General features: G+C 40.4%; 1 protein-coding gene across 8 annotated transcripts; it reads right to left on the bottom strand.

The window, feature by feature from the left end:
* Positions 1-419: 419 nt before the first annotated feature.
* On the bottom strand, positions 420-24,672 carry PUS7 (pseudouridine synthase 7). Of its 8 annotated transcripts, XM_074577391.1 has the most exons (19): positions 24,540-24,669; positions 23,195-23,339; positions 22,690-22,772; positions 21,628-22,103; positions 19,634-19,718; positions 19,406-19,507; positions 18,345-18,489; positions 16,362-16,379; positions 13,952-14,063; positions 12,557-12,634; positions 9,978-10,106; positions 9,614-9,739; positions 9,237-9,298; positions 8,661-8,821; positions 7,666-7,792; positions 7,044-7,145; positions 3,148-3,277; positions 1,934-2,025; positions 420-1,148 (listed from the first exon to the last, which is right to left on the bottom strand). In XM_074577391.1, the coding sequence occupies exons 4-19, from the start codon at positions 21,990-21,992 to the stop codon at positions 1,012-1,014; spliced, it is 1,971 nt and encodes a 656-aa protein (XP_074433492.1). In that variant the 5' UTR covers positions 21,993-22,103; positions 22,690-22,772; positions 23,195-23,339; positions 24,540-24,669; the 3' UTR covers positions 420-1,011. The 8 variants fall into 8 exon arrangements, with proteins under 8 accessions (XP_074433492.1, XP_074433861.1, XP_074433669.1 ...); XM_074577760.1 differs by lacking the exon at positions 16,362-16,379 and having other exon boundaries at positions 24,540-24,672; XM_074577568.1 differs by lacking the exon at positions 16,362-16,379 and having other exon boundaries at positions 19,622-19,718.
* Positions 24,673-26,369: the final 1,697 nt, after the last annotated feature.

Genomic DNA, 26,369 nt, shown 5'->3' with positions numbered 1-26,369 from the left:
CACGGCCCGTCGCCGTTCCTCCGCCTGCAGCGCGCATGCGCCGGGCCGGCACCGGCCGCTGGGATCCGCCGGCCCCTCACACCGCCCCGGGCGGCCGGCGGCTCGCCTTAGGCAACGCTGGCCCGGGCCGGGCGAGCAGCAGATTCTGTGCGGAAACCGCAGTCCCGCTGGTTGAGGAGCCTCCAGCGCTTGGTGCCGCTCGGGCCGCCGCTTCAGCCGAGGTACTTCACGGGCGGGAGGAGGCTTCCAGACACCGCGGCATCCCACAGCTTCTGCTGACAGGATTTTAGCAACGCAAGCTTTTTATTTGGTTTGGAAACAGGCTGAAAAGTGCCTTTTGAGAACCGTTTTACAATATATTTTTTGCTGCCAGCAATGGATACATGAAATGTGTAAAGGAAGTAGTTACTGATAAACGCTTAGGCTTTCAGGTTAATTTATTGTTAGTACCCATTCTTTGGTACATGTGTTAGTAAAGCAAAAGTCTTTTCTCAATAAAAAGATGAACTAATTAAAACAGCTGTACATCTTTACAGCCCACAGAAAGCCTTGCTAACAGCATCAGCGCAAGCGGTACCAGCAAACCCTCCTGCAATACAAGTGTTCAATAATACCTTAAATTTCGTTGTAATTCATTTTCCTAAGCTGCAATTTAATGTATTTGAAGGGACTTCAAGGTGTGCTGAACTCACAAAAACATTCAGTGCTTGCCACCCCCAGAAAAAAGGAAGCTAAACATTCTTCCAGGTCTGAAATTATTACAAGCCCATTTCTTAAAGATGCAACCATGTTACAGCCCAAGCAACTTATTCATTAAAAAGCACCAGTCACTAAGATCTATATTATATTTCAGTCACCATCTTGCAAATGACTACTGAAGTTAAATGCTAGCACTAATAAAAACTTAAAAAAATACAAATCTCTTACTACCAATCTTTAAAGATTTGTACAGAACATGTAAATATGAAAACACTTTACATATGTTAAAATCAAATCATTTTTGCAGTTCGTTCAGCGTAACCAGGTAGTATTCAGTTGTGTCTGGTTTTTTATGCTTGTGTCCATTTTCAAAACTTCTCGAATCGCCATGGTAGCATAAGTGGATGGGGGAAGGGAGAACTCCATCTTTAGTGCCCTGAATTTACCATCTATCATAAAGCGTAAGAGGAGACACAAAGCAAAAAAAAAAAAAAAAAAAAAAGCTGTTAAGGGCAGTAAGTAATGCTTATTCTGGATGCTATTTAAACTGGACTAAAATTTTCCATGACCAACCCTTCCCAACCCATAAAACAAAACCACCATCACCACCCTCCCATTTGCAATCCATTTATCCATTTTATAAATTTTATAAATCTTATAATTTATATTTAATTTTATAAAGCAACTTCTTTTTAACATTTTCTCTCAGCAGGGAAGTGGTGTTTTGGGGGTTTGCTTTCAAAACCAAACCAAACTTATGGTTTTTCAAAATGGAATTCCTAGTCTCCCTTCACTTTTTGTGGAAGGTAGAGTCAAAAGACGTTGTGACTAGAGTTTTAAAAAAAACCAATCCATTGAATTCTGTTAAGAATTTGAGTAGTCTCTTATGTTCAGCACAAATAATACATGCTCAAGCACACAGACAAGTGTGGCTTAATTCTATCTTCATGAATACCTACTTCATGCACGTTTATTGCTAAGCATTTACTCGATTTTACAGATGTCTATAAGAAAATGTAACTGTCAATACAGACTGCTGGCAGAATTGCTGGCACTCTTGAGAAATAAGGGTCCTTAATTAGACAGCTAACTTTGGATATCTTTAATACAATTGCTTAACAGTCTAGTTAAATGAAAGCTCTTCCTTAAAAGACCTTTCAATATGTGTCGGTTCAAAGCAATAGACAGACCAAACTTCTATTTTGCAAACATCAGCAGAAAAATCCTTCCTTACCTGTAGGAAGAACTGGTAATGGTTTTCCTTCCAGCTTATCCAAATCCGTAGTAAATAACGGGATTCTGGGATCATCATATGCAACAACCTCCCTTTATAATGTAGATAAGATTTTTTAATTATTATTTTTAGTTATTTAGAATAAAAATTATATATTACTATTTTCTATAAATTGTTATTTTTTTTATAATATTATTTACTATTACTATGCCCATCTGGCAGTTACAACTGAAACGGAATTGATTTTCTAATAAAATAAGGTAAGGCGGCATTTATGGTGCAATCACTGATAAAGCTTTATGTAGAAGACTCGGCTCTGTTTGATCCAAGATTATATAAAAAAAAAAAATAGTAAGTTAGTGAGAAGTTGCTTTGTGTAACTCATCTGCTTTCTCTAATGGGCTGTCAGGATTTCCAGCTATACAAGAAGTATAGTCTATGAAATTATGGGAAGAACAGCGTCAACTTTAAGAATATTTGGGGGGGGTGAGGGGCCTTCATTTTGAAAGGGCTTAATTACATATTCTACTTTCTGCCACTCATTGAACAGAAATTCCATATGTAATGACAAGGCTGAAAAAGTAACTGGGAAGCAGATAAGCTTTAAACCATCACTAATTAAAATGAAGTGTAAACATTTGTATTTTTTGTCTCCCTCCTAAACCCTCTATATTTTTTTCTATGCATCAGTGATGAAGTCCTGCATATTTGTACAGGACACAGTTGCACATTTGTACATTTAAATACCTGTTTAAAAGGTATTTATTCAGTTGCCATATGACAACTAGATTGTATCTCTAACAACAGTGATTTAGTAGGTTTAAGTGATACAAATCTTACTGATTGACAGATAGGTAATTGGAGAGCAACTTTCTCACAGCAAGACTAAAAAAAAAACCTGGTTTTAATATTATCTATCATGGTTTCAACTTAATTATCTGTGAAGTGTACGGGCAAGCCCTTGCAAGGAGTGGAACAACTAGGCAGATGTCTTGACACTCTTACATCACAGAACCAGAGGACCAAGGAAGAAATAAGGCTACGGTTCAACTGCAAAAAAAAACCACGAGGGAAGTGCAGAGAGATTCCTCCCTCCCTATGCTTCAATCTACACGTATGTCCCGTGGGTCAATCTAATGGTTCTCATACTTAGTCATCCCACATATACTCTGTGCTGTCAATTCAAGTATAATTTCCTTGATCCTCCTACTTACCAATTGACATTCTGAGGTCGAATGATAATCTTTCTGTAGGCTCCAGAAAGTGAATAATCTCTGATCTTATGCCTCATGTTGTTGATATCGAGATTGTCAGCTACTAGCATTTCCTTGTAGGCCTCGCCAACTGCAAGAGAGGAAAATACTTATTAGGAGAGCAGATAGTGCAGCCTATTGAAACAGCCCATTTTCATGGATCATTCATTCCCTTATATTTACTAGTTTGCAGCATATATGGGATAAATGTTACACAGAAGTTTAAATTACTTATTATGAATCGTATTAAAAAAATGTTTGCTACTACAACCTGATCAGTAGAGGCAGTAACCAAGAAAAAAATCTTAACAAACCAAAATTTCAGCTGAAAACAAAATTTACAAAATATTTTATTGGCATTTCATTGGCATCTCATACATGCTTTCCAGTTATCTGAGTTCACAAGACTAATATCAGATATATGGAGGAAAAATACAACGGGTCAGACTACCCATTGCTCTATTTTTGAAAAAGCAGCAGAGTGAAATGAGTGAAGGGAGCCCTCTGAAGAAATTAGCCAGGACCTTTAAGTACACCACCAACAGGAGTAGTAATTCTATTACAGTCTTGTTTCCTTAAATAAGGGTGTGTGCATGCACACCTGGGAAGAGAGGGAAGGCAATGGAAATACAAGAATATACTGCAGCTAAAATGCTGTCTGGCAATCTTTGATTTCTAGTGCATAAACTTCATGCAGCTGGAAATTTTAAACAGGTGTAAGTTAGGCTTACTGTGGGCAAATCCCAGTATAAGTACACTGAATGTAAAAAATAGCAGCTTTTCTTTCCAATCTTTTAACTCAAAGTGATTCAGTGCCACCCCTCTTCAAAAACAGATCTTTACCTTCCAAGAGTTTCAGAGATGGGTGATAAATGGGATCCCAGCTCTGGGACTTAGCTCTGACAGGCAGACAGTTTCAAGAGACCTGACTGGCCTTTTAAGGACAGCCATGTACAACAGCAGTTCAACCAAATGTTGAGGAAAACAAGCATGTCTATTGGGAGACTGGTTTGGCTAAGTAGGGAACTCATGCCTAAGCTCATATGTAGGTAAAAGCTAGGGATGGCTACAAAGGAGGAGCACACAAACATTGTCTAGGCACATAGGGATGATGGTGTTAGGAAAGCCAAAGCTCAGCTATGGTTGAAATCAGCAACAGACATCAAGAGCAACAAGAGTCAAAACTGCAACATCAGGAATAAAAGAATACGAGAAGTAAAGCCTGCTGCTAAATGGGGCAGCTGGTCTAGAGACGGGCCTCCTTTGCCTCAGTCTTGACCAGCAAGGTCTCCCAGGGCAAGTCCTTCTCAGGAAAGAGAGGGACTACCAGTAGTGGAAGAAGATACAGGAAGAGAAAGCAGGGTCATGTCATGGTAAGGCTTTTCTCTACCATCTCTGAAAAATTGTGGAGATCTGGGAAGGTCCCAGGTGACTGCAGAAAACCAAGTGTAGCACCCGTCTTCAGAAAGGGCAAGAAGGATGATCTAGAGAATTACAGAACAGTCAGGCTCACTTTGGTCCCTAGGAAAAAACCTGGAGCTAATCCTCCTGGAATACGTTTCTGGGCACACTATGAAAACAATAGCGAGCACGGTTTTACCAAAGGGGGAAAAAGGAAAAGAAACAAAAAGCCCACCAACCTTACTGCCTACTGTGATGCAATTATTACATCTGTGGATGAGGAGAGAGCAGTGACTATTGCCTACCTTGCCTTTAGCAAGGCTGTTGATGTGTTCCCACAGCATCCTTGTATCCAAGGTTAGAACATTACAGTGGGTGGACCGCTAGATGGGTAAAGAACTGTCTGGCTCATTGTCTCAAAGGGTAGTCATTACTGGTTTGAGCTCCACCTAGAAGCTCATTACAAGCTGTCCTGGTTTGAGGTAAAACAGAATGAACTTTCTGTTCAGTAATTTTATTTCTTAGCTAGGCCTCTTCTCACTCTCTGAAATCAACAGCATGTTGTGTCTAAAACGGTTCACTCAGAGTGATAAGACAATTTGTGCTAGGAAGGGTACGCAGAGAGGCTCTTGCTTATACTTATTGCTATAACAACCAAGGTCAGTTTATTTCATCATTTGCCCCGTTGGGGCAGCAGAAAAGTGTAGAGGGGTCCCACCTGCAGGGAGGAGCAGACAGGACAGGTGACCCAAAATTGACCGACAGGGGTATTCCATCCCATCTGCCCCATCCTCAGCATAAAAGCTGAGGGATCAAAGGGTCAACTGCTCTTCTTTCAATGGTTGACGTCCAAGGAGGACCCTGTCTGTTCATCTGCCTTTGATCCCGATCCGTGGGTTCCTGACTCCAGCTCTGGAATCCAGTTCCCACCCGTCACTGAGTCCAGTCTGGGACTTCTCCAGTGCCTGCCAGTGACGTCATCCTGGGAGCTTAATATGGTTCTGTATATACTGTATCCATTTCATTATTTTCCATTTTATTATTAATATTTCATTGAAGTAGTTTAGTTTCTTCTAAACTCGTAAATCTCTTTATCTCTCCTCCTCCCCTCTGTGTACGAGAGGCTGGGGACAGCGGGGGGAAGCGTCTGTCGCCAGCCATTGGCCAATTTGGCAAAAACCACGACACAAGCAGAGTTCCTCAAGGAACTGGGATGTGTCCTGTTAAATACATTTATCAGCATAAGTGGATGAGCTGGAATTCATCCCAACAAGCTTGTGGATGAAATCAAGCTAGGGTGGCAGCTGATATACCCAAAGGCAGGACTGCTATTCAGAGGGACCTCGGCAGGCTAGAAGAATGGGCCAAGAAGAACCTCATGAAATTCAGCAGAGACAAAGTCCTGTACCTGAGAGTAATTAACGGTACAGGCTAGGGAGCGACTCTGCTGACAGTCACCTGGGACTCCCAGTGGAAAGGAGAATTAACAGAGTGCCTTGGCAGCAACAAAAGCTAATAGCAACAGAAGCTTAGTCAGAAGCTACTCCAAGAAAAACAATTACTGCCCTTTGCTGGGCATTCATAAGACTGCACTTGGAATAGCGTGTCCAGTACAAAGCGATGCTGATAAACTTGAATGAGTCCAATGGAGGACAACCCCAATGGCCAGGGCTTGTAGAACATGCCCTGTGAGGAGAGTCTGAGAGAACGGGGCTTTTTTAGCTTAGAGAAGACTTAGAGGAGAACTTAGAGACTCTTTGTTCTTGAAAGTTTCAGACCTGACAGGACAAAGCCTTGAGCAAGCTGACTTGAATAAAGCACTAACCTTGCTTTGACCAAAGGTTGGACCAGATGGCCTTCTGAGGTCCTGTCCAACCAAAATGATTCTACAACTCTATTCCTTTATAATAACATCATGTTGCATGCAGATAATTATAGACCACTCAACCTATTCCATTAAAAACAATTTACATCCAATGCACTTGACATACAGGAGATGAAAGATATGTTGTTGGTTTTTGTTTTTGTTTTTTTAAATATTTGTTTTGCTCAATATTTAAACAAACGGATCTTTTTCCTAACTTCAGGTGTTTGCTTGGGTTCCAAGTTCTAGAAGTTTGGTTTGTTTTCTAATTTAAAAATTAAATGCATACACTTTTCAACTAACATTTCACCCTTTTTTTCCCCTTGTGCCTCAGTAAAAAATTTCTTGCTTTGGAAAAGCTACTAACTAAAAATAAATCTGAAACAGATTTATGCTAAATGAAACAAACTACAATGCAGACTATTATTATCACAATGGGAGAGGCTGACAGCAATGTATCAGAGCTCTGAAATAGTGCATTTTTTTAATGGTCACCAAGGTTGCATAGATCTAATCTTCCTTTTAAGAACAGGATTAAAGCAGACTTACTTACATTTTCAGACTGAGTACGTCAGTTATCAGTCAGACTTACTTTTATGCTTTGGATAAATAACATCAAATCCAGGCAATGGCATCACTACATCGTGGATAGTGTAGTTATCAACATCTCCTTCTTCGATATGAACAGCAGTGGCTACGATCAGGACAGAAAATGAAGAGTTACCAGCATGGATGCCTGTGACAGTTAACATTAGCTAAATTTAAAATTAACCACTTGATTCGCAGCCCAGGTAAACGCCAGAGCAAATCCAAGTGAAGAAAGTTTTAACTGAGGGGAGTCTCTGCTTTACAAGATACTAATGCAAACAAAAACTTCTGTGGTTAAAACATTCATCACATACTTCCATAGTCCTCCATAGCTCATCTAGGTTTGAGTTCACTTTTGAGAACAATCAGTCCTTCACAGTCTCTCTTCCCTATCCAGCTATTTGGAAAAACAAGCAAACCAACAGCCCATGGAAGCGTATTACGTAACTTCCCATTCCTTGTAAAATTTGACTAAAACTGGCCAATGGATTCAGAAATCACTGAACCAAAATGGGTGAGAGGGAAAAGAGAACATGTATACAGTATCACATAAACAGATATGTGCTTTGTTTTCCTAGGAATCTGAACTACAGAGCCCGGCCGGCTTTTTGTTTGTCTGATTTTACCTCCTTTAAGTGTGAGATCTCCTGGTACAGCTCTAAGCCCGTACTCCTCTATTCTCTTGCTCACCATATTATTCCACACATAACTCTGGTAGCTATGAATATACATTAAACGATTATTTCTTGGTATCTAGATGTAAATAAAAAAAAAGTGAAACATTATAAAGTTGTATTTTTAGTTTTTTCTCTGAATCATAACCAAAAAGGCATATATTTGAGATGTTACCTACTCTAGCAAAAGACTAACACAATTTCTTGGTATACAGATTTGGGTTTAGTTCATTATTTGGGAAAAAGGTACGTGAAGAAATAGTGCTTTTATATGTTTGAAATATGCACAAAAAAAAAATCCTGTGCTTAAATTAAAAAAAAGCTTTTTTAAATTTTTTTCTTCATTCAACAGCTCAAACACATGGGGCTATTACAAAACACTAAATTCACGCTCAGCCTCACGAAATCTTAAGTAAACTCTGCAGATGTGAAAGCACAGTATTATGCTAATTATCTTCTTCACAAACAAGAAATTATTCCTCAGCTCCTACAATAGGCCCAGTAGTTTGCTGGTGATGAGGTATTTTCTCCGAAGACTTGATCTTGATTACAGTACTTGAAAATGACAGCAAACCCACCACCTCTATGCCAAGCTGACTCATTAGCACACTATCAGCTTGATTCATACTTTTAAAGCAAGAGAAAAACTGTGATAATGAACTTTTGCACAATTCTCAGATCTGTCTTATACATGGTTACTAAGTATAACTGTATTGCTTCCAGCGTACCAGAGACTGTTGTATAAATCGGAAAGCTCATTATGCATACATTAATTACAGATGTCATCAGTTACCATGCAGCACTACTTCAAGCAAAAAGGCTGGATAAACGTAAAGATTTTACACATAACCTTCTACTCATCAAGTATCTATGAGTCTATTCCAAATTCATCATGACACCATCAAAAGAGCGTTTATTCAAATACCCCACACCACTTTTACACTCACTATGCCGAATGCAGAGATTATGTTCTTCATTCCATACTTTAAGAGTCCGCGTAGAAGCTGTCCTTCCACGCACCTTTTTACAGGTAGTTTCTTGAGGGCTGCTGCTGGATCTTTAGTCTTTGCCCATTCTTCTCTGCATTTTACTAAGTATCCCTTTTCAGCTAGAACAAGGATGCAAAATAAAAATATTTTAACTACACATGAAAAAAAACATCCATCTCGCCCTTTGTTAGAACAGTTGAAAAATTCAAGTTTAGTCATGGTAATTACACAGATTAGCAGAATGACAGAATAGTGGAAGGCTCCACGTGGAATCTGAGCAGGCTTGTGTGTAAGTATTCCATCTCTTTCCACTCCTGCTGCAAGAAACTGCACAGCAAGGACAGAGAAGCAGAAAGGCAGAGAGTCTGAGGACTGCTTGTCCATTGCTAAACTGGCTCAAGTTTTACATATGCAAAGCTGTCCTCACAAAACATCCTTTCAAATTAAAAGAATCTAAAAGTGTTTTTCCTGAACATACGATTCTTGGGGGAGGAAAAGACAGAAACCCTTAATGTATCGTTTTTCAGCCCTTACCTCCTGGTCGTGGTTTTAATATCAAATCCATTACTTCATTCCAATTGTTCTGTAGAATAGCTCTAAGATTCAAACAGGGAAGTGTATTAAGAACTGACTAAATACATTTTAAGGAGATTTAGCCAACTTATATAAAAAAAAAAAAGAAGTATAAGTGTTTAGATTTATGCAATATTAGAAGTAGTGGTATTATGCAAGATACCTGTTGAAGCCAGGCCTGAAACAAGTTCTTTCTTGAATCTAAAATTAAAACTGGCACATGCAATATGCTAGAAAAAAGTTCCCCAAAATACCTTAGAAGTTATAGAGGGATAAAAATAAAATAAAATAAAACAAAACAATAATAAAAGAAGGGGGGGGATGAAAGCAAAACATACCTCCCAATTTGATATGTAGGAACAGCTGTGGTTCCAAATCTTTGCATTCCGTAGTAATTAATGAATCCAATTTCTCTGAGGGAGTGCATTGCTTGCTCTATCTGGTCATCAGTTCCTGTTATGTTTCTAGCATTAAAAAAAAAGTTATAGATATATTATTAAGGGCTTACACTATTTTGTGATCCCCATAATAAAGCTCAACATCAACATTACATATCACATATCAAATTCAACAGAGTCCTGCCAATAGAAGGACTTTTCTTCTTTTTCCTAACACAAGATGCACTGATGTGTCTTATCTATTTAAAGAAAAAAAAAAAAACAAAAATCTAACAGAACTTCTAAATGCATACTAACATATTACCTGAGAACAACAGTGAAATGGTTTCCTTGCAGTTCTCCTAATTTCAGTGGATGGTTCTTGTAACTGAAATTTCCTAATTTGAAGTTCATCAAACATTTATTCAAATGAGCAAGTCTTTGTGCAGTGATTCTAAAAAGAAATAGACAACAGTGACCAACCTGTGCTTAGAAAAGTAGATAATTACATAAATACAGAAATGCCGGCACTTCAAAACAAAATGCAGTGAGTCCAGTTTCCCCAATTTTCTACTGTTGCCTCTTCAAAGTAGTTTAACGAATAGCTAAAAGAAAAGAACTGGTAATTCTTAAGGCTACTCATACAAGAGAAAATTTATACTGTAACAAAGACTGTTAGTTCTGTCTTTTCACGCCTGTGTTACAGCATGCACTCAAAAAAAGTATGTTGCAATATCGATGTATACTGTATCCCACAAGCTGAATTCTGCTTTATTTGAGTAACTACACCATGAATACCCTCCAGTTAGCACAATCATGAACTCAGAGTTAAGTAATTAGCCACTGGGTAAGCTTAGTGCAGATGAAGTCCAATCTGTCGCTGATATCTGCCATTTTTGTCGCTAGTACTTCTGGAAGCACACCCTGTTCTCTGCATCACTGAGCTGCTCTTTGACACTTCTGCTAAAATTTATCCCAGGGTGGACAAGCTTATCAAGTAGCACGGCCAGCGTACTCGGCTCAGTGTGGGCTGATAAATGGTAATGCCTCCTCTCCTGCACCATCCTCCTCCAAGGCTGCGCAGGGGAGCCAGGTACTGTGTCACTACTGAATAGGCACCGCAAATCAGTAAGTTCTCCCCCAGTCAATGCTTACAACACACCAAAGCTCTTGCACACAACGTTAAATGTGATCACATTAAAAGTAAACGGAGCAGCACCTGAGATGGCTACACCACAAGTTTGGTTAATGATCATCACTTTGCAAACCTGCCCTGCAGCAGTGAGAACCTGGGGCTTCTCACAATTCACAAATTAATAATTGCTTTTATATATGCAAACGTATGCACACGCAAACCACTAGGAGGAAAGATATGAACAATTAAGTAGTGAACACGCTCCTTTTAACAAGGATTTTATCAAATTTCTGGCTCTCAAACCTTGGAATTCCTCACTTGAGTAGCGTGGTTTTCGAAGAGTTGTAAATAGTAGTCCAGGCAGAATATTCCAGCTAGCTAAACAGATATGGTGATATATAACTTCGAGGCATCCATCATTCTCAGTTACAGATGTGACACTAATTTCAGGTGCCCAGAAACCATGTAATTATCTTGGAATATGACAAAATAAATTTATTTTCTCTTAGAAGGTGACTTAAGGGAATAGCTTAAGGCAGGAAAAATTCCTCATCATTTTTTGCCCCTTCTGGCTACTCACAGATGAGGAACGGCAGTGGTTATGGTTAGCCTTCTTGGGAGCTGTTCAGAGAGTTCAGTTTGAGAAAGAAAATAGGATTCCAGCTGGAGGAAGGCGGAAACTAAAGTCAGGAAGGAAACAGGGCATAATTTTCACTGTGTTATTCTGTTTTTCTGCTGTTGCACAGCAGCCATGCAGCATAAGAGCACATAGGCAATTTGTCGCCCTGCTTCAGCCAAATGCACGTATCCAGCCTATGATTCAGAGCACCACTGACTAAAAATACTAGCAATCACCATGAAATAAAAAAGGATTATAGCATCTTCATTAAGATCAGGACCATTTGTGTCACATTGTCATGGTTTTGGCCGGGTTGGCCAATCAGAACAACAGATGGCCCTCCCCCCCCATCTCCTCAGAGAGGAGTGGAAGAGATAAGGAGATTTACGAGTTTAGAAAAAGAACTGAACTACTTTAATGAAAATAATAATAAATAAGAAAATAGTAAATAATAATAGAATAATAAAAATTAAAGAAAAAAGTATACAATATATACAAAACTGTATCCAGCTCCCAGGATGACGATCGCGTCATCAGCAGACACAGGGAAAGTCCCAGACTGGAGTCAGCGACAGACAGGAGCTGAATTCCAGAACTGGAGTCAGGAATGCTTGGATTGCGATCAAAGGCAGACGAACAGACAGGGTCCTCCTCAGACGTCGGCCATTGAAGAAAAAGCGAGCCAGAGCAGCCTTGCCCCTTTGATCCCTCAGCTTTTATACTGAGCGTGATGCAGATGGGATGGAATACCCTGTTGGTCAGTTTTGGGTCTCCTGTCCCGTCTGCTCCTCCCTGCAGGTGGGACCCCTCTACGCTTCTCCGCTTCCGACCCTCTAACGGGGCAAGCAGCGAAGTGAGCTGCCCTTGGTTGTTATAGCAATAAGGATAAGCAAGAGCCTCTGTGCACACCATTCCTTGGTATAATCAGGTCTTATCACTCAGAGTGAACAGTTTCTGAACAATACGCTGTTAATTTCAGACTTCAGTCAGTTAGAAGAGGCCCAGCTAAAAAGTAAAATTACAAATCAGAAAATTGGTTCTGTTTTACCTCAAACCAGGACACACATGCACTCTGAGTCATCAAGGTATTTAGCGAGATATTCAAGCTATCACAGTAGGAGCGCAAATACTCCAGTATACTTTCACTTACCTAAGAACAGCGATCTCTTGAACTGTTATAGCCCTTTTATCTTTAGTTCCCATGTAGGAAAATATGTTTGGCTTCACTCTTAAAAGCAGCAGAAACAGATATTATGTATATTAAAATAGCCATAGGTCAAACATAATCATCAGCATAATTATGTAGAATTATTAATCTTCTCTATTACAAATAGAAAATATAAATATATTCCCCAGAACTACCCTACAATTTGACATGTGACATCTTCTAATCTCATCTATAAGTAATTATACGTAGACAGATTCATTTTTACCACAACTGTGCTTTCAGAATATAAGCTTTGAAGTACTTCTTTACACACATCCACTCAATGCACAAACATGCAACCACTAGTTTCACTAAAAAAAAAAAAAAACCCACATCCATTTCTTCCTTAAACTTCAAATAACATGTCCGTTTGAATACCATGCATGCACACTATGTGAGAATATGAGAAGATAATTTGAAATTTGATCCTTTTCTTTCCTTGAGAGGAAAATTTCCTTTCCACTTTGTACTCTACAACCTGTGTTACACAGGGAATATTCCCAGTTATTCCAGCTACGGGCACTAGGGGGTAGCAGGATTGTCATTACATATGTTTTTCTGCCAAACTGTGCTCCTACCATTCTGTTCTCAAATACAAATACTAGTAGTATACTGGTTAGAGTCTAGATTACAAACATTTACTTTTGGACAGGAAGGGGGAAGGGAAAAGGAGGGGAGAAGTGGGTAAGTTTCTCTACAAGTAAATCACTGAAGTGACCCAATTTTAAAATAGTCCTTCCTCTGCAATTCACTGTGTTCACATCACGCCTTTGGCAAATCTTTTTGTTGCTGCACTTGATGGAGTGAAAAGAACTAAGCCTGTGTTGCCATGGAGAGATTAATACATGGAACAACAGCTTATCAACTGTAACTGCTTAAGAACTGATCAGCATATTATCACAACAATATCTGACAGGTTCATAACATACTTGCGTATATTCACACGCTGGGAGAAAACTGGTTTTTAATTCAGGTTACGCACATTGAGGCTTTGAGCTGCCAAGCCTTTCTCAGATCAGTCAACATCAATTGTGGACCTTTTTCCATTGAAGTAGTAGAGTACAGTCTTTTAAATTTCTTGGGATCATTTTGTTGCATTCTCGCCTCCTTCCAAAACTTACAAGTTTAAAACCTGATATTCTAAAATAACTTACTTTTTAAAAAACAAACAAACAGACAAAAAAAACCCACACCGCAAAACCACACACCGGCTAGAAATTAGGCAATAGTAATTACTCGTGTTGCTCTTACATAATTCTGAAGCATAACATTTACAGCAACATGAAACACGTCGGGGGAGGACTGCACGCTAGCCAGGCTGGCAGAACACAGCCTTACCTTAAAAATTTGGACAGGACATTAATGGCATCCATAGTATCCTTGTTCTCCTTGTACAGTACGAAGTGGCAGTAACTTCCCCTAGATTTTGGCCAAGAGTGTTTTCTTGGATCTTTAAAAACAAAAGGTTAAAAATCCGTAAAGTGTAAGTTTTTAAAATTCAAATAACTTTGCCATTGCAGCTACATTTAAAACAAATATGCAAGAGTCAATTTCTGCTAATTTTCCTCTGCTTTAAAAAAAAAAAAGTGAGTTACTGACAGGAAAAGCTGCAAAGTACATTGAAAATTCTGTCACCTAGAAAATCTTGAATGAAACAGCAACAGTTCTTTTGTCATGAAATTATCTAAAAATATACCCTAATCGTTCAACTGACATATTACCTGATTGGATTTCTCAAAAACATTATAATTATGCTGACTTTCAGCAATAAAAGCCACTCAGCATTTCACCTAGTGCCATCTGTAATAATAGATGAGGACCACTGGAGCCCTGTTTGTGGAAAGACTACAATCATTATTATTATTATTATTTATAGTACTAACATATTCTTAATTTCTGTAGGATTTTTTCTGTGTGTCATGCAAAAGCATGGGCTGTATCTCCACAAAGAAGTAAAAAAATAAAGTATACTAAAAAAAAAGTATACTCACAAAAAATTAGTATAAGGTGAATTTTTTTAAAAGTCCTACGGGGGCAGGGGAGAGATCTGGCACAACAGAGACATTAACAAATCACTCCAGCCAGATACCGCGCAGTGCTTAGAGAAGGCCAGAGGGCGAGATAACTCCATCTCCTGCAGACTAACAACTGATTTACAATTCTGTACAATTATTCGGCATTTTTCTGGAGAGGGAAGAAAACTGTCAATGCATTTGTCAAGCTTCTGTTGCACACAAAAGCCTCCGGAAGTAAGACTTTCCTTTTACGATCATTCTCTGTTGATGGCACTACAGGGAAGGGGGACTGAGTCTACACAGGTTTAGCAACAGATTTTGAGGTGCTTTGTTCATCAATTCTTTGTTTTGTAAGAACAAAGCTAAGGATTTGTTTTGTTTTAAATAAGAAGTCCCTCATCTCTTGGCAGCCACCAAGCAGACGTTCCTGGTTTTGTACAAAAAAAGGTTTAAGCGTCTTTCGTAACAGCAAAAGCTAACTGAAAAAGCCAGCCCTATTCCAGTACATAAACGCCAATGCAGGAAAGAAGTTCTTGGGAAATTTTGCTCTTTTTCTTCACGTTAGTTTAATAAAGCCCACATATCCCCCACAGGCAGCAAACGTTTAACTTTCAGGAAAGTTTCTGGTAAAAGAGAATTCTTCTTACTTTTTTTGAGAAGCTGCCATCCATACACACACTTCCGCAAAAACAATTTTGGATGTTACAGTATAAAATACTAAACACTTAGTTTTTAGTCACTTAAAAATTACAGCAATACTTGACCTGTACCATCAGTTTCTAAGCAAAGCCCCTGCTATGGAGTTTCCTAGGACCTAAACTGAGCAGTATGGTCCAAAGCCTGTTAGAAGACCTCAAGCTCCTGCTGGTCTCCCTTCTGAGCCACCACTGCTCTTAAACACAGTCAATGAAACTCTGAATAAAGCTTGAAGAGCAAGGTCCTTCATTACGAACTCCGTAATTAGAAGGCAAGAGAGGAAGACGGAGCGTGATAGACAAGGAAAGTCTTTTCCAGCTGGAATCGTTCTTTAAATTTAACTAATTCATCTTGCACACAGTAATTTCAACACCCTTCACAAAGTGAGCCGCAATCTGGGCTAGACTAAAAAGGACTCTATAGATACTATATATACCAACGGGCTCCTCATGCTTTGGGCATCACAGCCATGTGCCTATTCCTCACCCAATACTTCAAACTATTCAACTGTGTAGATGGACCAGAGGGACAGTTTGCAGTCCTTACTGCTATGTTTCAGAGTCAGGTTACATTTTTGACAGTAAAATCGTATTTCCAAGCCCCTTTTCCAAACCTTTTGCTACAACTCAAGGGATGGAAGCCCTTTTTTAATACCAGGATGTATGAGATATACTTTTAAAGTTGTCTAAATACAGATAGTGGTGTCTGAAATACAAGGCTGAAGGACAAAGACCTGGCTTAATGAAATTAATGGAAAAATTACCATAGATGTCAAACAGTATTGTCAAAACTGGTAATTCACATCATTTTTTACAGACAGGCTTCCTCTGCACTGAATGACTACTGCCTATACTGCACTAAGAAAAAGAGGCAGCACAAGCCCAATTCTTGGTTCTTTCAGGGAATTTTAAGCATTACTTATGTGTAGGGTTTTTTAAAGAATTAATTGTCACTAGTTTGGCCAGTTGTTTTGCTATTTAGGAGGTCATAATGGTTGGCATTTCATTTTGTTAGCATGAAATGTCAACATCTCTTACCTGTTGCAGTTCTGACCTCTGTCCCAATGCATAGCATAAAGAGCACAAGAGAGTAGCATTTAATTTTTAGACTGTCGAAGGGTTTTTAGAGGTGAACATGCAGGTTTATGGTTATGGGATTGTTTATGCTTTAGGGAGCATCCAACAGTTAGGTGGTGGATGACAGCAATTTAGACAGTTATGCAATGGAATCGTGCAGAGGCAAACAGTGAACATATGGAAAGCTTCAATTGGAGATGCAACAAACTTCATTTGTGGACAACGATGAAACAGCAGTTTACTGACAATTTAGTAAGGCGGTATTTTAAGTATTTTGGGTGTAAACTTACTATAGACAGAAAGCACCTTCTAATTTCAGATTTTAGGATTTGGTAACCTTTTACGTTATCAACAAAAGTCATCAGGTATCACAGCTAATATTCAAATATTCTACACTTTGAGATGTTTCTTGCCTGGGGAACCCACTCAGGACTAAGATGTGTTCATGGCTATATAAATACGAAAGAAAAATATAATCCTGACTCTTGCACTCTTAAATCCGACATTCATAAGCATTTACACACACTCACTGAAGCTGCACACGTTTCCACCAACGTGCACAGGTGTTTGTAGAACCACAATTTAGTAATCCAGGTTTAAATACATGGTGCTGCCCTGCATCACAAGATGGTGCTCCAGATAATGTTTGAATCCTAGAGACACATAACTAAGTTCTTTTCAGCATATTTCAAATACTTAAATTCTTTTACACAGTATCTCTTAAATCAGACTGGTCAGCTTAATAACAACCACTTGACTGTAACAATGGTTAAAGAATAGAAGCAGCAGAAGACAAAGGTGGAGGTAAAACCATTACAAACCAACAGAAGACAAAACTGGCTGAGGAGAATTTTGTGCTGGTAAGTATACATACTCCATGCATAAAGCATGCAAACATACAAGTTTTCTGAACATGGTTAAACAAGATACATAACACATTATAACTGTACCAATAAAAGTACAACATTCCCATATTTGCTTAGAACAAACCTTAAAAAATAATAAATAAATTGAATGTGGAGATAGTGTTATTTCCATTTTTATATTATCTCCTTATCCTTTCTCCATCTCCTTCATCTTTAAGGAAATAAAAGGGCTAGGTTTACATATTGTCATTTGTAGTAGGATGAAGTGTCATAGGAAAGCAATCAGTTTAAGCCAAACCAAACCTTAATACCTTTCTTAAATGTGCAACATTCTGCATGCAGACAATCCTCTACTTACAGTAGCTACTGTAGTAGCTACTTACAGTAGCAACAAGTTTGTAGTAACATTAAAAAACGTAGACCAAAACTGTATTTGGCAAGATTAAGGTGGATAATACTTCATTTTGAAAATTCTTCATTACTTTGATTATTCCAGAATAGTAACTGTGATTTATAATGAATAAGGACAAATTTCTGCAAATATAAATAGCTTTGGAAGCAGAAGCAGCCTTTAAGATCATGGCAAATATATTATGTTTATACAAATCTATAACTCTGAGAAGAAAAAAGGTGCTTGTCTCTGTTCAAGTCATTGAGAATTTTGTCATGGATTCTCAAACAGCCAAGATTACACTGACTGTCAATGTAATGTATGCATTTCAGCTCTTACTTCCACAATGCACACATCCAGGTAAGTTCGTGAAAGCTAAGTTCAAACAATACTGACAATAAAGTCCCTATTTTGCCTATACCCACTGAATAGCAAAAGATCCTCTCCCTTCTAACATGTTTATGTTTGATGAATGATTTGAAAAAAAAAAAAACCCAAGTAGTAATTTAAATTAGGTACTCCTGTGTTCCCAGTAGTTTTAGATGCACAGCATCAGTTGCAAAGAAGAAAAAGCAAAGCCAGACTACATTAGGAGGTACGCTCTACCTGAAGTACTTACTAACGATTTTTATTTTGGGGATAATTTCAGCATTTACTTTACCCAACTGCTGTGACACTGAAACTCACTTGCCAGTGCTTTTTTCCCAGCAGCATGATAAGCAATAATGTATTTTTTTCCATCTCGATCTTCTGTTTTAGTCTCCAGTCCAGGAAACAAGGACTTCACAGCCTGATGGATAACTGTTCTTTTTTCTTTGGTGTCTTCAATTACCTGTGTTAATACACGCACATGCAGAAACCAAATAAAGCAACACTAAAGGGGAGGGAATTTCTCAGAGTTAAATTTTGCAGGCTTAAAGAAAACCTACCAAATCACACTAAAGTAACAAATAGGTATACTTTTAAAAGTCTGGCCTACTCATTAAAATTAGCTTGAAAAACAATAAAGAACTCTGCTATAAATCCCAGACCGAACACTCATAAAAGACAATTCTCAAGATTTATTTTTCTCTTCTGTGCCTACTAAGATTTCCCCTTCTACTGAAAACTCTAGCAAAACTAAGTTTTTCTATATGCATTAAAGGAAAAAAAATGCTAGATAAGATTATTTAATGTGTGAATGCTTATTTGAAATTACCAGATTTAATCCTACTCATCTCTTTGTCCCAAATTTAGCTCAACAGTTATTCTTCTAATATACAAAATATTTTGATGTTTAAAAATACCAAGTTTTAATTTCATTTTGTACCTTCTTATTTTTCTTGTTACAGAAGAGCATATTTATCTTCTTTTCTATTAAATCACTAAACACTGACCTTGAAAATACTCCTTCATCAGGATGGATGTTTTATTTAATCCTTCTTATATAATTATCCTATAAATTACTACTAGACAGAAAACAAAATTACTGCAAGAAAATTTTAACATGACAGAAATTAAGATGTGTATGTGAATTCATGTGTACAGTACCACTGAAATCAAAATGGCAACTCACAGTCATGAATTTTGAGTGTATCTGTAAGGCTTTACAGAATTGAACACTAAACTGGAAACATTCTGGTATTACCCGCTGCATCATGCTCAAACTGCTCTTACACCTTACGTGCACAAGAAAACACATACCTTCTACTCACTCACTCTCTCATCCTCCTCCCTCCCCCGAACTTCATATCATTTAATAATTTTACCTCTATGGCAACACTAGTTTCCTTATTCTTAAGAAGCTGGAGCTCCTCTAAACGCTGCTTGTCTTCATCTGACAAAACTGTAAACGTTTCTTCTGATGGGTCCTAATACATATTTGAGGGGGGGAAAAAGACAGAACAACCAATAACCCTCATGGAACAACTTTCAGCTTTTTTAATGTTTTTGCTTAAGGAGCATAGCCATTACCAAATCTTTACCTCAAAATTTACCTCATCATCCACTGGAACAGAAAAGTCATCTAAATGGCTCACACGTCCATCTTTGCCTATTTCATGAACAACAAAGTCCGAGTATCTGATAGGAAGAAACACCCATTAAAATTGTAATAAAAAAATAGAAATCCCAAATCACATAAAGTCCTTTCCCACGAAGCTGTTTCTTATCAGAATTCATTCAGGAATTCTGAATTCAATTAATTTAATTCACGTAAAAAACCCTCCAACCATGAGAAAGCTGTACCTGTTCTCACCCCTCAGAAGGATACCATGAGAACACAGAAGGAAGCCCGTCATATCTCAACACAGCAGACTTCTTTGCAGATAACCAAACACCTGCTGTAGTTATACTGAGTCATTTTCTCACTAGCTTGCAGAGATTAGTAATGCGTATCCTCAATCCCAGTCATTACTGACAATTAAGAATCTACTGCTTTGCTACGAGGTGAACACAAATACATTAACTCTGTCACTTCAAATAACCTGCAGAATGAAGTGCCTGTGAATCACTCTTTAAGGAAAGGGGACAAGTTCAGCTCTGTTACATACATTCAGTTACAGAGAACACCTTTCAAGTAAACAGTTATTCTGCATATTCTGTGATAGCAATGAAGAATTCGACCGTGACGCTTTTGATCAAGTCATTATGTCCAATAATAAAAACACCCTGACCTTAACAGAACACAGACAGTCTATGTTGCAATTGCTAAATGATTTTTAAGTAGCATCCACTTGTAAAGGAAAAAAAAAAAAGAAAAAAAATTGTAGTCTATGAATGTTGAAAGATGAAGGAAACTTCACCAAAACTTTCTATTGCGGTTCCCCCAAGCCCCTGTTTGCCATACATCATATTGGTAGAACACCTTCCTGAGCAGCGTTGTGTCCTCTCTCTTATTATCTGTAGCTGTCTAGACACGCTAGTGGCTGCCACCACCAAACACCAGGAGTAAATTAATGACAGGTGTTATAAAATAGGATCAAAGAAAAACCATGAGCCCACGAATGTTTTTACCTCCCAGCTACCTCTGGCCACCTCGGCTCAAAACTGGCAGATTTCCCAGAAGGATGTCCAGCACAGACTGTGTTCCCCAGTAAAGGATTATGGCAGCTGCTTAATGCTGCATATAAGGATTAAATACATACATAATATGTACTTAATATCACTTTTTTTTTCCTATTATGTACATAATATCACTTTATTATGTAAAACGATCTATAGGTGAAGCCAGTACTTAAAAACACGGACAATTTGGTGTGTAAACGAAGCATCCTTAACTGCTTTGGTAAGTCAGGGCAACAATGACTCTCACTTCAGTGAGTTTTTGTATTTGGCTTCTGTTTTATTCAGAGATGTTATTTAATCAAAAAAAAACCTAGAAGTTTCATTAAAAAAAGCTACTAAAACCCAAACATCTTATTAAATACGTAGTGTAAAATTCCACATCCTGGGTTATAACATTTCCTTTTATGTTTTGTAAAAGACATTACAACCGATCAGACTACAATTTAAAGCCTAATGAACCATCTGACAATAAACACGTTTAAAGACATTAGCACAAAAAATTCAGGGAAAGGAAAAGGAGAAGCAAAGAGGAATGGTTTCGATACCATTCTCCAGCGCATCTTGTATTACCACTGAAGAGCAGTACAAAAGATGGATGTACTGCATAAAGTTTTAAGCTGTATGCTGCTGCCAGACAGAAAGACAAACGGCCAAAGGTCAGGGTAATCATGTATTTCTACCCATACACAGCTTCTTTCTTCAGAGCTCCATTTGACAGGAAAGAAGAGGAAAAATAAAAGCAAAACACAACAACCTAGAAAAGTCCCAAATTAAACCGTTCTTTCAGTCTCAGCACTAGGAAAAGAAAGTCATGAACCTCCCAAGTGGCTGCACATAATCCAGTTGCATCCTCGAGTCAGAAAACCAAAACGGAGAACTGCTTAACACAAGGAATTAATATATACATAACAAGATAAAGAATTACCTCTCTTTTAAGATTCCAGAAAACCCTCTATGAGAGCTAACGAACTTAGTTATGCCAACATCGCTTTCTGTCAGTCCATGCTTCATCATGTCTGCAAAGCTCTCTGGATCTCCATCTTCATCACTGTCGTCTAGTTCCTCGTCTTCCTGCTCCTCACTTTCCTCATGGGGGATTATTTCATTTTTCGTGTCCTCAAGCAGAGATTTGTCAGGTTGTTCTGTTACAGTCTCAATGCTCTGCCCAGAGTCGTTCCCTGTCTCTGACTTCTCTGAGGTCTTCTGTCTTTTAATTTCATCTGCATTAGCCACATCATCCTCAGAGTGAGGACGTTTCAAGGATAGACTATTCATTTCTACAGTTTCCATGTTTAAGGCACAGTGTAGGATAGAAAGCCCTGAGGAACAAGAATGGCTTACTTCCCGTCTGCTTAAGAGCAGTATCAATACATAGTCTCTTCACTCCAAGGACTCTGTGCCCTGCAACAGTTCAGGAAAACCATGTAACTTTCTGCATTTTAAAGTTCAACATCAAGTAAAGATTTTTGTATAGGTAGAAACAATATGTATTTGGGAAGAGAGAAGGGAGTTATTAAGGGGACTTAATACCCACCCAAGGCGGCATGCATGTTAGGCTACAGAAGAGCAGGATTCAATACTACACCAAACATTTACCACCATCATCACTCTTGCCAACTCTTACCACAGCTGCATTCAGCCCTGTGCACACAGGCTCTACTGTCGATAGCTATTTAATGTATAAGAAACTTTTTGTTCCCAAGCCTTCTGTTAAACATGACCACTCTCGACTATTCCTTGTTCTACCAAGATTCCAACTTGCAAGGATTGAGAGCAGATGGTTCAATTCCCCCGAACCTGAAATCTCATCTCTTCCTTTTGTACCTTCATCTTTTCTAACACATACAAGCCCACACAAGACTCAAAGCGGCAGCAATTCAGACCAAAAGATAAGAGGGATGAGATAACAAAATCATTGAATGAGTGTGACAAACAAAACAACAAAAATTTCAGGAAGGGAAACGATCTCCAAGAACAACACGAGTACTCAAGCTGGCGGAGCAGAGCTCTGACTCTTCCCTGGCAACTTGAGCTGCAACCTTTGTGTCAGCAGAACCAGTACCTTCAGATCTGAAAAACAGAGGAAAACTAACTCTTTGAGAAAGTTTTAGGCAAAAAAAAAAAAACTTGCTATGAAAACATCTGATCATTACAGAAACAGGCCACCTCTGAACCCAGGCCTCAGCAGTTGTATAAGAGCAGGCACAACTGCTTTAGAAACACTTGAAATGTTTTGCTCAAACGAAGAACTGAAAGCGGACGCTAGAAAAAAGAATGGACAGAAGGGAAATAAGGAGACACTTACAAAAAAAGTGTATGTGATGCCTGAAGAGAAGAATGACAGAACACATGCAGAAGAAAGAGAACAATTAGCAAATTAATGTACCTTCAAGCAGAAAGCACCAATTTCAGTTTGCCCTCAAATAAAAATGAAAGTACATAAAATCCTTCTTTAAAAAGAAAAAAAATCATAGGCAAGAGAAGCAATTTACCAGCATTTCCAGATTCTTCTGTGTTCTCAAATTTACAGAGCGTGGGTTATAAAGCACTGTTGTGGAAAAGGCCTCTAAACAGCTTGTGAATGTTTTCACATGGCGAACAGAACACCACACCGCACAGCAAAAGCCTCTAAGACACCTGACAAAGAAGGTAACAAGACAAGTCTCGTGTTTCTAAAATAAAATACTTTTAAAATAAAATGTAATACTTAGTTACTCAATGACCCAAACTGTTAGAATAATTCAATGTTGGCTACAAATACTCCAAAGTTGCCAGACAGGGCCTATTCTCACAGCAGAGGAATGACTCACATACAACAAAGTACTATCCTGTGCCAAATGGTGGCCATCACCTGGAAAAATTTCTGCAAGATAATTACTTGACGGAGCAAGCTGAAGTGAGTGGGGCACACACTGTCTCACTTGTGCAGAATTGTGAAAGGTGCCTCTTATTTTTTTGACAGCTGCTCAACCATCTTGGTCCTTTTACTAGCAAACAGGTGTTTCCATAAAAGCCAAAATCTGCATAAACAGCAACCCTGCAGCAATTTAAACAGAGACCATCTTTTAGCAGAGACTGGATTTACTTCTTCAAATAAAGGGCTTGATTCTTCCCAGCAAGAAATGCTGCGTGATTACTTCTGGCGAGGTACCTGTCAGGCAGGCACACAGGCTACTTCCTACTTAGAAGAATAAATAAAAGAGCAGGAGCACGGGTAAGAAGCTGGTTTCTCATGAGACGAGGTAGATCGGATTACGAAGGCGACCGAGGAGAGGGCACGATGATACAGCAGCGCCCGAAGGCAGTCCCCCCGGACGGGGGCAGGAGGCAGCGGGGAACCCGCCCGGCAGCGGGGAGCCTCTGCCGGCCATGGGGCCCGGGAAGGCGGCAGCGGCTCGGCCCCTACGCGGCGATGTCGGGCCGGGCAGCCGCGGCAAGCAGCGCTCCGGGAGGGCCGGGTCGGGGCAGCGGCGGCGGATCCCGCGGCCCGGCTCTGCCGCTGCCAGCCGCGAGGCTGCCCGGGGCAGGGCGAGAGGGGCTGGGGCAGGCGGGAGGACGGGGAAGGGCGGGAGAGAAGGGCTGCCCCTGGGGTTCCGGCACCACGCGGCCGCCGCCAGAGCCCCGCAGCGGGCCGGGGAAAGCCCGGCGCAAGCGTGGGGGAAAGTTGCGCTAAGGCCGAGCCCGCCCCCCCGGGCTGGGAGCGGGAGCTGGGAGCCGGCCCCACCGCGGAGGCCGCGGCTCCCACCCGCCGAGGAGCTCGGGGCGGCCGCGGCTGCCGGGGGAGGGCGCGCCTCCGCCCGCCGCCAGGCAGGAGCCGGGGAGGGGGGTGCCACTTACCCGCACGCCGGCACGGGAGGACGGGCCAGGCGCCAGCGCCGCGGGGAAGGAGGCGGAGACGGCGGCGGGAGCGAGCAGCGCGGGCCCGCCCCGGCTCCGCGTGTGCGGAGGCGGCCTCCTGCCTGCGCCCGCCCCCGGCCGGCCCCGCCGCCGCAGGGGCCCGGCCCAGCGCGGCCCGGCCGGCGGGCAGCTCTCCAGACCGACCGACCGCCGCGGCCATCTGCCGGTGGCAGCGCCTCCGCGCCCCGGCCCTACCCCTACCCTCGCAGGGCCGCTGCTTTGCGGTGCGGGGCTCGGCCGCGCCTCCCTGGAGGGAAAACCGGCGAAGAGACCCCGGCTCTGCCCGCCGGGTTGGGTCCTAAGATGGAAGGAGAGAAGTGCTATTAGCAGGGCGCCTTAGCGACGGCGTAATCGTGTTTTATTAAAGAGTTCTGCAGGCCGGGCCAGGCGCGGGAGGGTGCGGGAGCGGCGGCCCCGGCTGGTTCCAGCGAGGGTGAGGTGGGTGCCGGAGTTGGGGAGGCGGCGGTACCCACGCACCCACCCAGGGGCTGCTCCGGAATCCCGTCCGTCGCCTCTGGGCTGCTGAACCTTCCTTTGATGGTAAAAGAACGGCGTGAAGCATCCAGGGGAAGCAGACACGAATTTACAAATGAGCAGCAACTCTACAGAAAAAGCCTAATTTCCAAAATACAGCTATAGCCAAAGCTATAGGGGAGTGATGCATATGAGATATCAGCCTTCCTGAGCTCCCCTAACATTTGAAACATATTGCGCTAATTGAACATTAGTCCCAGGACACTAGCATGTTCAAGCACCATTTCAAAACCTACACCGTATCTATGCAAATCACGCTACCTTTTTAAAGCTAAATAAAATAAGGCTGGCTCTGTACTATGAGTCTTTTCTGACATTGTCAGAATGTCATTTTCTACCCTCCTTTCTATTTTAAGCAGCAGTGCAAAGAACATCTTTTCATTAACTTCAACACATATGATTTGGCTTTACTGTTAAGACCCTTTGTGTCATATCTTAATCCTAGCCAGCCTCAGACTTCCTCTTTGCCAGGCTATTAATGCCACTCTTTAGTTTCTCTTACTCCTCATTCTCTAGTTGTATTCTATTCACGTGCTTGTATGTGATGAGACTTAAAACTGCTGTGCATATATGGGTGACTTATTTTTTTCATCCCTTGTACTTAGTTTCTTATTCCACTCCAAGAAGGGAGGTGACACCATGGAGTGCTTTGGTTTGGATTTAAAAAATCCCCAGTACGTATGCATTGCTCTATGGCTAACTTAAAAGAGACCACATCAAGGAAACGTGTGTTGTAGTTAGAAGGGGAGGAGCAAAAATTTGTGGCTATCCTTAGTTCGGAGCAGAGATGGATCCATAGAGATTTATTTTATCAAGTACTAGGGGATCAAAGCTGTGTCTTTATCACAGAGCTTCAGTTTAGCCCCCTGTCCACCCTTCACACTTGGCATTTACCTAACCTACTAGAAACCAGTGGAGGTCTCAGGAATGGGTTTAATGTGCGCCTGTGAAAAGGTCAACAGTGGACTGAAAACAGCGATAGACATTAGCGATCAACAAGGCAGAGTGTGGTACTTTTGAAGACTGTAGCATCACTGAGGAATCTAAAGCTAGGACTAGGAGTACTGTTGTCTGACTCCTTTGTGAGTAATTAAGTAGGTTGTATGTTACAACCTGTGCTTGGTATGATAATTACCCTACTGTTAGTTCTCCCTGTTGACTGCTCATCTGTCATCCATTACCATCAGCTTGGACTGAATAGAATTTGGAGTGGTATGAGGTGCCTCATACAGTGGA

This window comes from Larus michahellis, chromosome 1 (assembly GCF_964199755.1).
Source record: "Larus michahellis chromosome 1, bLarMic1.1, whole genome shotgun sequence".
In the NCBI taxonomy this organism is placed as follows: Eukaryota; Metazoa; Chordata; class Aves; order Charadriiformes; family Laridae; genus Larus; species Larus michahellis.
This window is presented reverse-complemented; position numbering and strand designations above follow the sequence as displayed.